This window comes from Podarcis pityusensis, assembly GCF_964106645.2.
Source record: "Podarcis pityusensis genome assembly, chromosome: 3".
Lineage (NCBI taxonomy): Eukaryota > Metazoa > Chordata > Lepidosauria > Squamata > Lacertidae > Podarcis > Podarcis pityusensis.
In genome coordinates, this window is record NC_138026.1 from 78,526,793 (window position 1) to 78,544,436 (window position 17,644).

General features: G+C 40.8%; 1 protein-coding gene and 1 long non-coding RNA gene across 6 annotated transcripts in view; one reads left to right on the forward strand and one right to left on the reverse strand.

Moving 5' to 3' along the window:
* CHRM3 (cholinergic receptor muscarinic 3) overlaps nt 1-14,692 on the forward strand; it is a 227,665-nt gene extending 212,973 nt beyond the window's left edge. For all 4 annotated transcript variants that reach the window (XM_080997728.1, XM_080997726.1, XM_080997727.1 and 1 more), the window contains one exon: nt 8,014-14,692. In XM_080997728.1, coding sequence (XP_080853854.1) covers nt 8,033-9,829 — 1,797 coding nt within the window. In that variant the 5' untranslated portion in view covers nt 8,014-8,032 and the 3' untranslated portion in view covers nt 9,830-14,692. The remainder of the gene's footprint in view (nt 1-8,013) is intronic.
* LOC308472722 overlaps nt 1-17,644 on the reverse strand; it is a 55,428-nt gene that overhangs the window by 22,020 nt on the left and 15,764 nt on the right. The gene's annotated exons all lie outside the window — the stretch shown is intronic.

Below are 17,644 nucleotides of genomic sequence, written 5' to 3' on the forward strand. Positions count from 1 at the left end.
TTATTATTATTATTATTATTATTATTATTACTACTACTATTACTACTACTATTATTATTAAATCACCTAAAAATAACAAGAGACAGCAAACAGCAACATGTAGTGTAACAAATCCTTAAGATATATGTGCTACCTGTGTAACAAAATTAAAAATTCAGAACAATTATAATAAATTTAAAGCCTTCAGTTATCTGTGATTTGTGAAACAAGCCTTAATGAACTCTTGACAGGAAAGGACATTTCACCACACTTTTCCACCACAAGCTATAAATCAAAAGTACATTTTCATAAATAACCTTGATCAAGGTCACTCTGATAGCACTTTGCTACATGATGGTATTTCACCATATACAGTGCTATTTTTCTAGAAAAAGAGGTGCTGGAACTCACTGTGAATGCCTCACTTGTTCTCTTATAATGACAGTGGTGCCCACCTGAGAGGTACTGGAATTGAGTTCCAGCGAAAGCCCTGTTTGGTTTTTAAAAGATAAAAACAAACTGGAAGCAGCTGGTGCCCATTGGGTATGGTAGAGCAGAGAGGGCAGGTCAGCTAACAGTAGACAGAGCCAGGGGTAACAACAGTCAGGCAAGAAACTAAAGACAAAGATGCAAATCCCATGCAGACCTACATGGGAGTAAACCCTCTTTGAACTCAGTGGGGCTTCCTTCTGAGTAGACCTACATAGGATTGTTTTGCATATACACAACCTTTTTTCCCCTTGGGTGAGAGATGCAAAAAGGGGCCCTGCATGTTAGTTATATGTAACTTGCAGTGAAGTTACAGGGAACCAGGCAGAGGGCTTTATCTGTAGTGGCGCCCTTCCTATGGAATGCCCTCCCTTCAGATGTCAAGGAGATAAAGAATTACACAACTTTTAGAAGACATCTGAAGACAACCCTGTATCGGGAGGTTTTTAACGCTTGATATTTTAGGTTTTTAGATATGCTGTAAGCCACCCACAGTGGCTGGGGAAACCCAGGCAGATGGGCAGGGTATATATAATAAAAATATTATTATTAGTTATGCAGATGAGATAACTTATCAGATGTTGCTTGTTTCCCCTTCTACCCAACCATTAAGGTTGCAGAAGCCGCTTGTGTTCTGCCAAAGGTCTCTGCTGAGTAGAACTTTGCAGGGCTGGGGCAAACAAGAAGTTACTACAGGGTGGGTAGGGCAAGGGAAAGAGAGAGTAGCCTCTAACTTTGGGGTGTTTCTCTATCTCCACATGCACTGAGGAGCCAAAGAAAGAACACAGTGGTAAATTTACAGTACAGTGGTAACTACTACTGATGTGTTAATAAACCCATTCACTTGCTGTTTTTTCTGCTGCTATCACAAGTTCATCATGTTTGTTAAACCCAATCCATTTTAACATCAACTTTAAACTTATCTCCAAATGCCTGGATGGAATGCCAAGATTTACATGCTTTCTCCATAACTGTCATATGGTTGATCTTTTGAATTAGTACCTCAGCTTGGATTGCTGGCTACTTCTCAGGTTATATCATGTGCTTGTACTAAATTGTGAACTTACATGCAAGATTATGATTCATTTATTATTGCATCAGGAACTAGTATATAGTTTGGGCTTACCCAAACCAAAAATCAATTAGGAGCAAAAGCAGTACAAAATGTTCCCTTGTACATTTCTAGCTTCCAAATACACAAATAAGCAGTGTATTGCAAATATTTATTACCTTTTTGAAAAGTGTTGTTTTGATCTTACATACATTAATTGTAGCAATTTCATCTGACTTGTATGGGGGGGGGGGCAACTTCTATTTGCATGTTTATGGCACCACCTAGTGGATTCTACTATATAGCATTAATGTAAGCTTACATTAATGTATACTTCAGTGTTTGAATCTATATACTGTATCTATGCTGCTGCTCATACTTTGGGATCAATAGATCCAGTATAGTTGGTCATAGGGCAAATTAATACATGCAGCCTCACCCTTTGGCACGGTACACCTCCAAGAGCCATCAACTTAATTGGGCAACTGTTAAGTAAAACTTAGAAGGTTGGCTCTGAAACAGAAAATTCCTGCTGCTAACATAACACTGTTGGGAATCAAGCCTTTATCAGGAGAAACTGGCCACTCTCCAGGCACCCGGCTTGATCTCCTGTTGACCTCCCTGTCTGCATTCCCCAGCAGGATCCAGGCTAGGTCGCGATAGGCGATCCTTCTCAGCGTGAGAAGAACACACCCCCTCTTTCCTGCCCCCCCCCCCCCCGGGCAGGGGAAAGAGATAGACAGAAACGTATTTACATGCCTTTATTTCTGTCTTTGCAGCGTTACAAAAATCATGACTGCTCTCTTCAAGCTCCAGCAGTCGAGAGACAACAAACACTCCTGTACTTCCTGTACAGCTCATATTACACTCTGAGCTAATTCCGGTGCCCTCTGCACTGTGAATTGACTGTCCCTCTGTTTCCCACGGAACAGTCCTAACATTCCATCATGTGCTGTTTTCAAGCTAGCAGCTCGCGGCTGCATTGCTTCAATATCGTAACAAACACTGGGTTGTGCCGAAATAGTATAATAGAGAAAGCAGATATAGCTTGTGATCCTCATAGTATAATAAGGTCATATTAACAATTTATGTCATGCTATAGATAATTTACTCTGTTTGAGCTGTAAAACAGACCTTGTTGCCCATTATTTGGTTAAAAGTAATCACATAATCATAATTTATATGAATGTCCATAGTGGTTTCTAGAAAATCTGGTAATTTGCTAAATTTGCAACACAAAACCACAAGTTAAATAGGTGACTGTAACTTCAATGGTGACTAGAACCTGTCAGAGTGGTGTTGCTGATTACCAGTTAGGCAGAATGGGCCAAAGAAGCAGCAGACGTTTGTGTATGAAAACTCCTCTTCTTGCATGACTAGACGCAGATATGAACATCAGCTGCATTCACTGGGGCTCATCCTGATAGTTCACATTTATAATAGCTCACAACATTCAACAAAATTTTCTAAAAACATGATGAAAACAAAATGCAGCTGTGTATCACAAATAAAACTGAGCCCTGTACAAAACCTGAAAAATTGGAGAGTCAGAATCCAGTAAACTTTGGGGAGAACAATGAGTTTTTAAGAGGAATTTAAAGGGCACTACTGTCTCTAGAGGCTGGGCTGTATCACCAAGAAGGCCGGGGTCTGTATTATAACCAGATGCAGAGCAGAATGTGTGGGAATGAAAACTGAGAAGAATGTGAGGGAGACTGGATTGGGCCCCAATTCATATTGTAGCCATGGTCTGCAAGAGTCAAAGGGAAACCTGGCATATTCTTTAGAAGATGCAACAAATGACTCTTTCTGTAGCACCCAAGTTCATTTTAGGACAAGTGAGGTAGAAACCAAAGTGACACAGCTAAATTCATTTCTGGAAGGCTTCACTGAAACGTGTTTCAATCATTTAGGAGTGGCTGCAAAGCAGCTCAAAAAATTATGGGACGAATGAGTCACTGAGCTTCTGGAATATAAAATATGATGTGCTACTCCTGCTTGGTACAAGAAGTGCCAATATTTTTAAAATTCATGTGCTTAACTTGATGATGGTTTATGGCTTAGATTTATTTTTTAAAATCATGCTTCAAAGATATATGTGGCAGCATCATGCACTTCCTTTTGATTAATACAGATAAAGCAATGCCAAAGTATGAATGAACAATCAACTCTGATTGCCTAAATTTTAAGACTGCATTTGTGTATAAAATTAATGTAAGATGTTAATTTCAAAAATCAGTACACTGCCAGATGTGTGGTGTACCTTAATTTAGCATTGATTAGTCAGGTCATTCGTACAGAAATATATGAAATCTAAACTAGTTTGAGTCCATTTTTATTTTCTCCTTACAATAATAATGTTTGGGTAGTGGTGCTGGAGCAACAGCAATCAGAGAACTGGATCCTGAGTTTTTACTCCTTGAATGGAAGGAGCCTCCACTCATAAAAGATCTCTGCTCATGGAAGGGCTCCTACCTTATGCAGAACTCTCCTTCCATGAATGGAAGCTCCCCTTCATGGAGCACAAACCTAGGCATCCAAGCCAGGAAGGCTGAGACCCATTAGTTTTTGTTATTAAATGTGCATATAAATTTTTTGACCAAAAAATAAATAAATCTCTGAACACAGATGTAAACTAGAGATGCACACTTCACAACCTTTCATTTCACTTCTGAGACCCCCATTCATTTTATTCCTTTCCCTTCTCACTGTTAATGTTTTGTTCATTTTTCATTTGTTCTTTGTTTCTGCAATGATCACAACAGAGACCCACCCTGTCATGTCTGATCTATAACATTGGTATTTTCCACCTAATAACATAAAAGTCTCAAAGTATTATACTACTCTCCAAAAACATTAAACCTACAAAGGCTCAGACAGATTGGACAAAGGGTCTTCCCATTTTATAAGCAATTGAAAAGGAATGACATCACCTAAGTCTCCCTTAGCAGTTTTCATAACTCTCCCCAGGAATTAAATATGTCCATGAAGAGGGCCATAAGGTGGTACATGAAAGCGCTTTCCCTAACACTCCAACACCTCAGGGGGTCTGAAGAAGGCTTTTAATTACATTCAGCTGAGCAGTGTTAGAAACCTTTGTGCAACTAGAAACCCTGCATTATCAGGGTAACTAGCTATGCAAAGGCTTCTAAGTACATCACCTCGTAAACACTTTAACGCCCCCAGACCCCACTCAGTGCAGAAAGCTTGGGTGACTCATACAGGATGGAAATGTTGCATGTGGGGTAGTACAGTGGTACCTCGGATTAAGAACTTAATTCGTTCTGGAGGTCTGTTCGTAACCTGAAGCACCACTTTAGCTAATGGGGCCTCCAGCTGCTGCAGCGCTGCCAGAGCACAATTTCTGTTCTCATCCTGAAGCAAAGTTCTTAACCCAAGGTACTATTTCTGGGTTAGCGGAGTCTGTAACCTGAAGCGTCTGTAACCTGAGGTACCACTGTATATACGAATAGACCCAGACCCTGCAATCATTATCTGAGGTTCCTCTTTGTGTACCCGTCAACGAGGGGGGGGGGGCAATATGAGAAGGGCCTTTTTCTGTGGTGATTCTCCATTTGTGGAATGCTCTACCCATCTGTCACCTTCATTCCATGGTGCCAGGTGAAAAGGATTCTATTTAACCAGGCCTTTGGCTTATTAACATTGTATGTCCTTTTAAATGTGTTGAGGTGTGTGCGTTGGTTTTGTTTTGTTTTTATTATGTTTTTCGTGTTCTCATTTTGTATTTTTTATGTTGTGAACCTCCCTCTGATATTCACATGAAGGAAAATATACTAATTTAATAAAAATAATAAAACTATAGTAGTAGACATCTGCCCATTCACCTTTCAACATTTTGCACTGCTCTCAGGTTCATGTCCCTTCTTCCCATTCATTTAACTTCATACTGCAACATTCTTAATGACAGGCTTAATGCAAAGTTCCAGGATCACCTACTGCACCAACAACATACACTATAAAGAAACAAACTATCTGTACATTGATATTGGGTGAGCATACACCCCAGTTATTCTTAGTGAGTGAAGGAAAGGAAGGGTTCAAAGAGGCAAATACATTTCTAATTGGCACTAATGTGCAATGTGATAACAGGAGTGCAAGGTATAGGGGTAGAAGGGGCTTCAACCCCCTCAGTATTTCTAGGCAGGGGGCTGAGTCTGCAGTATTGAGGGGGCCACCATCCCCTGCAGTCCCCAGGCGAGAACGAATGCCCAGCCTCAACTTTGCTCTTGAGTCAGGTCTGACCCGGGGGCCAAGTAGAGAAGAGGCAGTGGCAGCAGTGTTGCCGCCCCTCTCCTGTAAAGTGCTGCACGTGAGAGGGAGTTGCAAGCTCCTTCGCGCTCAGCCGCAGCTCCACTCCTAGGTCAGGTCTGACAGCAGGAGAGTTGCAGCAGCGTTGCTGCCCCTCTGCTTGACTGGGCCACGCCATGCAAGGATGCTGCAGAGGCAGCATTCTTGGGCAAGTGCTGCCCCACCAGGTGGCAGCGGGAGGCATGGAGGGTGATTTTTTCCCTCCATACCCCCTGCCACTGACGGGCGAGCGCTGGCCCGCCGGGTGGAGGCAGGAGGCTTGGAGGGCGATTTATTTCTGGGAAGGCACTCTGGCATTCCTCAAAGGGACTCCTGCATGTCCCAGCAGGGCCTGGTCAGACGGGGGGGGGGGGGAGGAGGGCATCACGCATGTGATGTCATGCACATGCACATGGGTCTAACTCATCGCTCCTGTGTGTTAATGAAGTATTTCTAAATGGCAAAAATATGTAACTGGAATAATAAATTCAAGTCTGACTGTTTTTCTGGAGCCATGTCTTGTTATAAAGAGAAAATCAGAGACCATTACATTGTTGGAGTTTTAACACAACATTCAGGTTATCATTGCAATTTATAATGCTTTCCCTATCTCACAGTTCTAAATCCTCCAATGTTTAAACTACTTCATCTAGATAACGGTGCAGACAAAGCAGAAATATAAGCTTGCCAATTATATTGGCGGTACAGGGAGATCGGATTTTGAATACTAAGTCTGCCGTTCCCTTCTCTCTCTTTTGCTTTGTTTGGGCTTCTGTCCAAGACCATCAGCACAATAGACTCTAGCTTTATGGGGGAAGTAACACAGAACATTTTCAGGGCAGCAGAAAAATAGGGTGTGTTGATTTAAATGAGAAGGAAAGGCTGGGTTTGCAAAATCTCGCACAGTATGCAAATAGAATAAATTATTTCCCTTATATTTGAAGTTAATTTAAAGGGCCCTCCTACCTCCAAGGGACACTTTCAGTGTTGGCAAAAGTGGGCAATGGGCTATTTATCCATGTAAAGGGGCCACCCCTGCCCTTCCTTTGACTTCTGTAATCACAGTTGGCCATTCTTCCTTCCTTCAGACAATCACCCTCACAGTAGTAAGATATTCCTTTCCATCTGCTGCTGAGCTGCAAATCCCAACTGCCCCAGCAAGCTTGACCGATAGCCAGGGATAATGGGAACTGTAGTTTAGCCGTATCTGGAGGATCAGTGATTCTCTACATCTGTCCTAATACATGCTGGATTAGGCCACTGACCCATTTGGTCCAGCATTCTGTTCTCACAGTGGCCAACCAGATGCCCATGGCAAGCCTACAAACATTATATACATAATTTCTGTATATGTGTGTGTTTAAATGTTTATATTTTGCCTACACAGGGTGGTTTACAGAATATAATAAAATACATCTATCAATCAAATAACAAGCCAAATATATTATAAGTATATTAAATATACCAGGTTGAACTTGAATGATGGAATTTGAAAGCATGTGAGGTTGGGATCGGTGCTCAGGCTGAAAGAGTCTTTGAAGAATTGTCTTTTAGTCCAGCTGAGGATCAGTAACTATGTTTACGTCTTATTTTTGGTAAAATAGTACAAAATTTGTGAAAGAGATTTATCACAGACAATAGCAGTCCTCAATAAATCCTATGCAAACTCGTCATGTAAATTCCAAATTTAAATGTCTCTGAATTGCCATTCTAATATTAGACTGATCTTCCTTATTGATTAGGGCCTCATTCTTACATCTTCAGCATGACTGAGTATATGTGTCAAAATTTTAAACAATGTTTTGGTGTTATATGCCACCAAGTATATAACAATTTCCCTTTGAATTAGCAACTAGTGAACAATTTTCACTATGTTCATGTCTTGAAGCTTATATAATGTCTCAGATCTTGTGTCCAACAAACCATAAAATGTGTCACCTGTTCAGTTTCACAATAATATCCTAGCAGCAGTTTTAATAAAGCAAGTGGTTTTTGTCGTTTGCTTTTCCCTCAAATTGTGTTAACTCAGCTGTAAGTGTTCTTCCTATAACCACTTCACATACTTTGAGATCTCAGATGTAATAGATATTCAACTAATAATAACTGATACGGTGGTGCCAGCAAAGTAACAAATCCTAATTTGTTTCTCTCTCTCTCTTCTCTTTCTCCTCCACCTCCCCTTGCAGAATATGTCAGAACGTCACAATGGTCCCATCTAGCAACAGTACAATATCTTCCTTGGTTTCTGTGAGCGCTGTCTGGATTCAAGACTCCCAAACAACAGGCCTCCCAAGTGATGCATCCTCGTTCACGAGCAGCCATGGCCTCTCCCAAACAAACGAGAGCTTCTCTTTCACCACTATGGAAATGACCAATGGATCACAAGTTCCTGCTGATCCTTTGGGTGGCCACACCGTTTGGCAAGTTGTCTTGATTGCTTTACTCACTGGCTTCTTGGCCCTTGTGACCATCATAGGAAACATCCTCGTGATTGTGGCATTTAAAGTCAACAAACAGCTGAAAACTGTTAACAATTACTTCTTGCTGAGCCTTGCTTGCGCAGATTTGATCATTGGCATTATTTCCATGAACCTGTTCACTACATATATCATCATGGGCCGCTGGGCTTTGGGAAACCTGGCCTGTGATCTGTGGCTCTCCATCGACTATGTCGCTAGCAACGCCTCAGTTATGAATCTGCTGGTCATAAGCTTTGACAGATATTTTTCCATCACAAGGCCACTTACCTACAGAGCAAAACGAACAACCAGAAGAGCTGGGGTGATGATTGGCTTGGCTTGGGTCATCTCCTTTGTCCTTTGGGCCCCTGCTATTCTGTTCTGGCAATATTTTGTTGGTGAGCGAACTGTTGGTGAAGGTGAATGTTACATCCAGTTCCTGAGTGAGCCTATCATCACTTTTGGCACCGCAATAGCTGCCTTTTATTTGCCCGTCACCATTATGAGTATTTTGTACTGGAGGATATACAAGGAGACAGAGAAGCGTACCAAAGAGTTAGCAGGACTCCAGGCCTCTGGCAGCGAAGCTGAGGCAGCACGCTTTGTCAACCAGACAGGCAGCTCTAGAAGCTGCAGCAGCTATGAGCTGCAGCAGCATAATACAAAGCGCTCGAAGAGAAGAAAGTATGGCGGCTGCCACTTCTGGATGACATCCAAGAGCTGGAAGCCAAGCCCAGATCAGGTTGATCAGGAGCACAGTAGCAGTGACAGCTGGAACAACAACGATGGCAACGCTTCTCTTGAGAACTCTGCTTCGTCGGACGAAGACGACATTGCCTCTGAGACCAGGGCCATCTATTCCATTGTACTGAAGCTTCCAGGACATAACACTATCCTAAACTCTACAAAGCAACCCTCATCAGAAGACCTGCAGGGGTCAGAGGATGAATTGTCGAAGATGGACACAGAGTCAAAAGACAAGAAGCCTAAAAACCTTCATCCACAAAAGTGTTTAGAAGATGGAAACTTGCAGAAGAGCTTTCCTAAACTTCCTGTTCAACCAGGGTCAGCAGCACACACAGGAAAGGCTACTGATGGCATTTCAACAGGACATAAGGCACCTGCTGCCCTGCCTTTGTCATTCAAGGAAGCTACCCTGGCCAAGAAGTTTGCCTTGAAGACAAGAAGTCAGATCTCCAAGCGGAAACGAATGTCACTCATCAAAGAAAAGAAAGCTGCACAGACACTCAGTGCCATTTTGTTTGCCTTCATTATTACATGGACCCCATACAACATCATGGTCTTGGTAAACGCCTTTTGTAATAAATGTATTCCCCAAACATTTTGGAACATGGGGTATTGGCTTTGCTACATCAATAGCACAGTGAACCCTATGTGCTATGCACTGTGTAACAAAACATTCAGAACCACTTTTAAGATGTTACTGCTATGTCAATGTGACAAACGTAAACGACGTAAGCAACAGTACCAGCAGAGACAGTCCGTCATTTTTCATAAGCGGATTCCACGGGAAGCTTCATAAAATAGTATGTTTAACAATGGAAAAACATATTAAAGGGATTGCAAAAATGGGAGGGAGGGTGGTTGCTGGAGCCAACTACAAATATTTCATCTTCAAGATGAGAAAGGATCAGTCTGGTGTATGCATCTATCCTTTTAATACTTCCTGTTTAATGTAATGGTTTATACCGCATTAAGCAAAAACAAACTAATTGCAGAGGTTTTTACTAAGGAACAATCAAACGTCTGAAGGTTTTGCTACAAAATCCCAAGGAGTTGCAGTGCAATTATGAAAGCTATTGGTGATCTGCCCAATTATTCAAATGTAAATCCATTCTGGGATCTCAGGTGAGCACATGCAGCTAGCCCATTCCTAAGGAGTAAAGTAGGTTTTAGCTGAAGTAACTAGTTGGACGGATCTATCAAAAGAAAACATATGTGTGCATTCTAAGCTTAGGTTGCACCAAACCTCTTAGAGCTTCCCTTCCTCACCTCTTTTGGATGTAATGACAATTCTTGTGGGCCAAGTTATTAAAGAATCTGCAGAGGAGGAACCAAGGCACTCAGAGCCTGCCATCTGTTTACCAGGAAATAAGATGCCTGTCTTTTGAGGCACTGCTTATCATGATTGTCAGATGCGAGCAGCACAAAGGGGCCTTGAAAATCATTTTTCAGCTTATATTTATGTTTTCTAATTTATTCTGAAATTTTGGCTTCTCCTTAAAGTGGCGAACCCCTCACAATAAATGCGCACCACAGTGAAGAACACCAGAAGGCCCCTGTTTTATGATTGTTATAGATGCAGTTTTAATTACGTTTATGCCTCGTCCTGGAATTGCTTTGCAATGAAGGGCGGGTTAGAAATATTTTTAAATAAACAAACAAATAAGGGCACTTACTATAGCCACACATTTTTACAACGGAAATGAGTTTCATGTATATTTTTCATATAGAGATGTACCTTGAAGAGCTCACAGTCTCTCAACTGGAGATGTGAGGCCACATGCAGATGAGAGAATCCTTACTAATATTTACTTTAACAGAGAACACAAAATACTGGGAGCTGCAGTCTTTACAGGATGTACGTCTGCATCAAACGTGAATGTCGATGGACTTTTGGCCTGGTTCTCAGACTTCAATTATGCCAGTACAAATAGGATAGCGCCCAGTGTGGCTCTGGGAGTCTCCAGGTTGCTTAGAAGTTGACAGTGACTTCTGTGCAGATTAGGGGAGTCCAGCCCACTCTGCTGGTTTGGGGGGTGGGCAAGAGGGGACAAGAAGGAGTTCTGAGAGCAGCACCAGGAAGAAAGCATGTGATTATTTCAGTGCATTTATTCAAGGGTTTGAAGAAGTCAAAAGTCTATGTAATAAGCACATCACTTCTCTCAGGCAGGCTCCTAAATCAGACTGCACCAGGGGATTCTCAGAACGAGTGTCTGTCTCTATTTTCTGCACATTTAGAAAGTGTTTTTTAGAAATGGGGGGAAATAATTATGTATTTAAAGAAACTGACTTGGCACTTTCCAAAATGCTTGTCAATCTTGAAAGCTTCTGTTGTTGTTATCGTTGTTGTTGTTGTTGTTACAACCAGTAGTGGAAAATTCAAGTTTGTGCAGTACAATGTCCCAAATTAATGTAAGTAGTCTGCTATTTTAAATAGCTAAGCACCTTCTGAGAAAGACAAAAAAAGGGCTTTAATATTTATAGTTGAGATGTGAGCAGTGATGGCTCCTGGTATTTATAATGTGGTCAGTTCCTGAGATCTCGGACACAACCCACCGTCCTCTTATGCAACTCCCATTCACTCAGTGATGATTGCAGAGGAGATGTTCCAAGTGGATTGTGCCTATACTGTACTTCACAAAAGTCAGGACTTCCCCAAGGAAAGGATTGTAATTTAAAACTTAGTTTCAGTTCAGATGTACTTACATTTTGAAAGGTAATTTTGTATATTATGCTTTCAATTGACCAAGCTTCTTTGTGGAGTTTTTTTTTTTCTCTTCCTTTTTTTTTTCATTAGACCTGACACTCAGATTTAACAAAAATAAAAAATAAAAGTGCAACTTCCTTTATGAAAAGGGGAATCAGTGTTGTGAACACAGAACTGGTATAAAAGCTGCTTTTGTATTCAGTGTGAGATGGTGTTTACAGATGATTTTGACAACAGTGGAAGTATATTAAATAGTGTCTGTGTATCTGAGCTATTTAATTTTGTGTTATGTTTATATGAAGAAATATTTATACATAAAAGCCACCAAAATGTTTTATTTAAATGTTGATAAATATTGCTCTTCAGTCTTCAACTGTAATGTCCTTTAAATGCAAAATCATAAAGGTGTTCTTGAGAAATGAACACAGCTTTCAGGTCTGTGCATCACTGATTGTAGTAGGTTCCATTTGTGAGCACGGAAGAGTTTCCCCCGTTTATTGCACTCCACCAACATAGACTGGCCTCGGCAGGGCTGGAGGTCAGGATAGCTGCAGCTGCCACGTACACCCAAAGGTGTATAGGGGAAAGCTCCTATGAACTGCATGACAAGTATACACTGAACAGGAAAAGCTTTTCCCAGAATTGGGGAGGGGGACGATGACACAAAACAGGTTGGAAAGCAGCAACTACTATCAGACTCTAAGCAGTGGAGAACTTCCAGGTAGGAACTCTAAAGGATGGGTGTGTTTTTGCTTTTCCTATGGAACCAAGTGATTAGGACTGCTGGCATGCATAGGGGGTAGTGCTTTAGAGGCCAGGACCACAAGGTGCAGAATTGGAATAGCTTGGATACCATTGTGTAGTAAGGTGGGGCTGTAAATTTAAACAACAAATAAATAAAATACAAATGGTGAACTTGAGTGAATGTCAGAATTGCACCCCATACCAAATGCCAAATCTGCTTTTATTTTTTAAAACTCACATGCAAGCCAAGGCACTTTAGAAGACCATCACATATAAAGCTCTCATGCCAGGCTCATCTAAAAAGCCAGTTACATATTCTACCCAAACAAATATAACAGGAACATCAATCTTTTTTCTTTTCTTTTTTAAGGGTGGAATTCAGGCCAGAGAAGCATTGTGTGGGGATGGGGCTACAAATAATTTCCTAAGCAATCCCTTCCTGGTAGGTTTGCAAACTTGCCTGTTCCCTTGGAACTGTGGGCAAAAGGAGAGGCATGGATTTCACAGAATCATAAAACTGGACAGTTGAAAGGGATCTCGAGGATCATATAGTCCAACCCCCTGCCATGTGGAAATCATTTGGCCCAATGTGGGGTTCGAACCCACAACCCTGAATCTTAAGAAGCTCATGCTCCACCAACTGAGACATCTCAGTCAATCCACATATAGGCTAGTGTTAAAGATGGAAAACAGAAAAAGCAAATACCTTGGGCGACGGCAGAGAATGCCCCACTGACCATTAGAATGATCTGTTTTTAAGAAGTGAGTGGGCATACGGCCATGGACTGAGGGGCATTTTGCCTCCTGGCCCTATAAATGCAGTGGGAACAGGAACCTGACAGCAAATAGTGCTTCCTCCCTCTAAGTTCTTGCAGCTTGTTAGGACATTGCCTCTTGAGTTACTTATTAAGAACAGAAAGACATTTCATAGCTCAAGTTGACCTTACAACTATTGTTTGAACATTTATATATACAGTATATTCATACATATATATTGTCATATCATTATCTTTTGCTATTTAGGGTAAATACAATTTCCTCTATGAGATGTGAGGAAGCCAGACTACAACAAGGAGGCTATCTTGCATATTGCTGATTTATTAATGAGAGAGTATTTTTTAAAATCAAAAGTTAGCATTTTTTTTGCAAAAAAACAACTTGTGGCCACTGTTTACACGAAAAAGCAAACATGCGGGGATTGTTTTCAGAGAAATAAAATTAAATAAATCTGATGTTTGATGTGTGAAAATGTCTTCAACTATCCTTTGTAATTGTAGTGCAACTATAAAATGTTCAACGGCTTCTTGATGGAACAGTGCAATTTTAAGGGTAGGGTTGTGGTTGATTTTATTGTGCGAGCCCAAGTGTGCTTTGGTCAGTAAGAATTTAACAGCCTAGTCCATTATCGTGCAGGTATATTCAGTTTCACTGCTACTTTCATACCAGGAGGGACTCAGCATGCACCATCCCCTATCAGAAATAGAGTTCCACGAGTGCCTTAGCGACAGGGTCTGGCTCAAACAAACAAATAGCTAGATAGACCTCTGAGCAACTTAAGAGCTGCATCCTAATGCTAATACAGATTGGAAATGTTCTTTTGAGCAATTGACAGTATAAAAATAGCTATATTTTAGTTCCTTCCCTCTAGACCTTCATTGCACTCTGTTAACTAGTGATAGTGCTGGTGTAAAATGACCTTAACAGTCAATAAGAATTGCTTGTACAAAATCTACACTGATACCTTGATGTCATCTCCCACCAGGCAAGAGTACCCCAAGGAGCCTTAAGGTGGCTGATGCTGGTATTGTGGATCAGGGTGCAAAGAAGTGCATGCATATAGGAATATATAGCACCTTCGGTTCCATCTACATGTATAAAAACACACCTGACTGCATGCATGTATGAAATTGGCTTGTTCTTCAAAGAGTAGCAGCCTGTAGGTAATAGATGGCAGTTGGGGCACAAACATTCTGTCATAGACACAACTGTGTAGAGCAGGAATGGTAAACCCTTTGGAAGCTACATGTATTGACATGTATTGACATTTTCTTTTTAAAAAGGACAAATGGGGGTGGGGAGGGAATTCAGCATCATATAATTGTAGTAGGAGTGGTAGGTGTTTTTTTTAAAAAAGATGAGAAATTTGGGGGAAGCTTGAGTAGGTGACAGAAAGCAGCAGGGTACCTATGGGAACAGCCAGTAAAAAACAAACAGACAAATAAAACAAAATATATTTTTGAGATTAAAAACGGGGGGGGGGGGGGGGACATTGGCACTGTCAAACAAACTACTCAAGCCTGTTGCGTGCAGATGCAGTCTATAGACCAAAAGTTAGCTACCCCTGGTGTAAACTAAAGTGGCGATAGACAGACAGACAGATGGATAGATCATTTTCAACATAAGCTACAATAAAAGACAAACTAATCTAATATATGCTCAGGCTGAAGGGCGTTCAGGTGGTGATGAAGAACAGGCTGCCACCATCTACCCCTTTGCTTAAAAAAACAACATTGACTAGTACTGCTGTATCATTTGTTTTATCTGTTCTAAACAACAAGGAGCAGAGAGGGAAATCTATAGCCAGCAAGTTATGGCCAGTTCAAAATAGCGCCAGTTGGTTTTATGAGGTTATTGACATTTTCTGCATTGCTTGGCTGTTTCAAGAAGAACTCACTGCAGGAATAACAGTTGACCTGTAGTGAATACTTATTGAAACTTTTGTGTGTGTGTATGGGTAGAGGAGAATACTTCAAAACACTGCAACTTTATTTCTGTTGCTAGCCTGGAATGAGAAAGTGGTGTAGCAACAAAATAGACCTTTGAGGTTTCCTGAACAGCTCTCTGTAAGCGACACTTCATATCCAGGGCTTGGACAAAAATAACAAATGTTCCAAAGAGCTGTTGAAAGCACAAGAAAAACTGGAAACATTTCTCAACACCAATAAAAACAAAATAGAAAGGGGTATTTTTCAGCTCAGCTTCACCCACTATACTTGGATTATAGATGGCATGTTTCAACTTTATTGAACGGCATTCCTTTGGCTGTGGAATAAACAGCATGGGCTCAGTGCTACCTCCCTGTGAAGGGCCCTTAAATCAAAGGGGTATTAGGGAGGCAGAAAGTTTCTATCATTCTTCCCTCACACATTAGCTCTGCTGTGCAATTTTGGATTGTGGTTCTGTAGGCAGGGTGCATGTCCAATGAATGTTAAACCAATAAAACCTTTCCAGGATATACAATCCCTGTATTTTCCCCAGCATACATGTTAGTGCTTAATTTTCTATTTTAATGATAATTAATTTAAATCTTGGTCCAAGTTAGTTCTACAAGGCTCTTCTCCACGCCAACACCCTCTTGCTTTAGTGATTTTTAAGCAAATCATGCACAACTGCAGTCTGCAAAGGCATCATGAAGTGGACATACAATGAGTGCTTCTCCACAGTGAGTAGTTCATCAAGACAGGAAAAAGGCAAACTATTTGCAAATCTAGCACCCTACTATTACTAGCCAGAGGAAGCATTAAGAAAGTTATTTAAAACCCAACACAAAAATCATAACAGTAACATTATGAATTCTAAATGTGAAATACAGCCTACTTATTATTGAAGAACAGGGCTCTGCTAACAATATTTATCATGCCAGATTGCACTTTTGCTTAACAGGCGGATTTCTTTAAAAAAACAAAAAGCCACCCTGAAATCTGATTAGGTGGCACCTTCACTTCTGTTGGAACTTACCAGCACAAGTTCTATTGTAATCTACAAGCTGCCTTTCCCCTGAATAACCTTGATAACAGCTACATTAATGGAAACTGAGAATTCCATTTTCCCCCTTAGTTGCTGCTCATAGTCCTGCTTGCTTGATAAGATAAAAATAATACTAATCTAATATAAAAATCATATCTGATTGTACTAGACAATGTGTACCAAAAGCTGATGATGTAACGTTTACATAATCGCAACGTGTTGCCTGAACGTTTCAAATGTGTTTCCGGTTTCTCTCCCTATTTCTGTAAATCTGAGGTCAGTGGAAGAAAACTAGCTCTGCAATAGAACAAGCAGGGTAGCTTTTAAGAGAGAGTGCAATATTGGGGAAGCTCATATACCCTGATCTACAGTAGCTGGCAATGCTGACACAAGGGATCTATACGCTCTTGCCTTGGAAAAGCAGTCGTTCAGAGGATCGTTGCACTGATTCCTCTTATTTCACCACCACTAGCCTTGTTCTGGTAACAAACTGGTGGGTGCTCAAGGGATACTAAAGCATAAGTACTGTCCAGCTGCTCATAACTCCCCTCCCCCATTCTAGACCTACAGTAATGGCTCAAAGTTGATTGGAGAGTAGTAGTAGCAAAATCTCCTTACTGGATCGGGCTGCATGATAAATCTGTCACTGTCCATTATTATGTGGGCAATTGTGTTTTATACTGTAAGAATAAACTGCAGCAAGTCTTGAGCATCCACACTCCCCATTTCCTCTCCTCTGTTGCACACATGAAGAGGTGAACAAAAGCTTAATTTTACATTTTAAACTAATTAAATTTTCCTTGTGAGGTGTGAACCTGGGGAAATTGTGTCTTGTCTAAAACTGGTTACTGAGAACAAGCTGAATCAAACCTTGGTTTCAGATCCTGACTTAGTTTCAATTCATAGTTTAAACAAACCACAGTTCTGAATTTGGACTTCACAAGAAATTGTGGCTAGCTTTAAATCAAATATTTTATTCATTAGTGCAAAACAGGGTAAAAGGGAGAGTGCAGCATGAATACACAAAGTGTGCTGTGTCTTATTCTCACAGTGGGAACGCAGGGTTGCCAGTTCTGAACTGAGTCACTGTCTTAAATTTCCTTGATGCTATCTACTAGGCTCATTTGGCAATATTCACACACAAAAATGCACACTTGCCAAAATGTCTGTTGATTATAATTTTGACCTAATTCATTTCAACAGAAGTAACACAAAGTGCAAACTTATATCACTCACCTACTGGCTTAAAGAAACAGGAATGTAACCCTCCCCCCCAACCCCCCCATCCGATAATGCTTGCTTTTAATGTATTTATGTTCCCAGCTTCTTATAAAATGTTGGATGTTCCATAAAAATGTATAGAGCTAGTTGGTTGAGAGAAGCAAAGGGCAAATATTCAGGATCCACCACCACCCC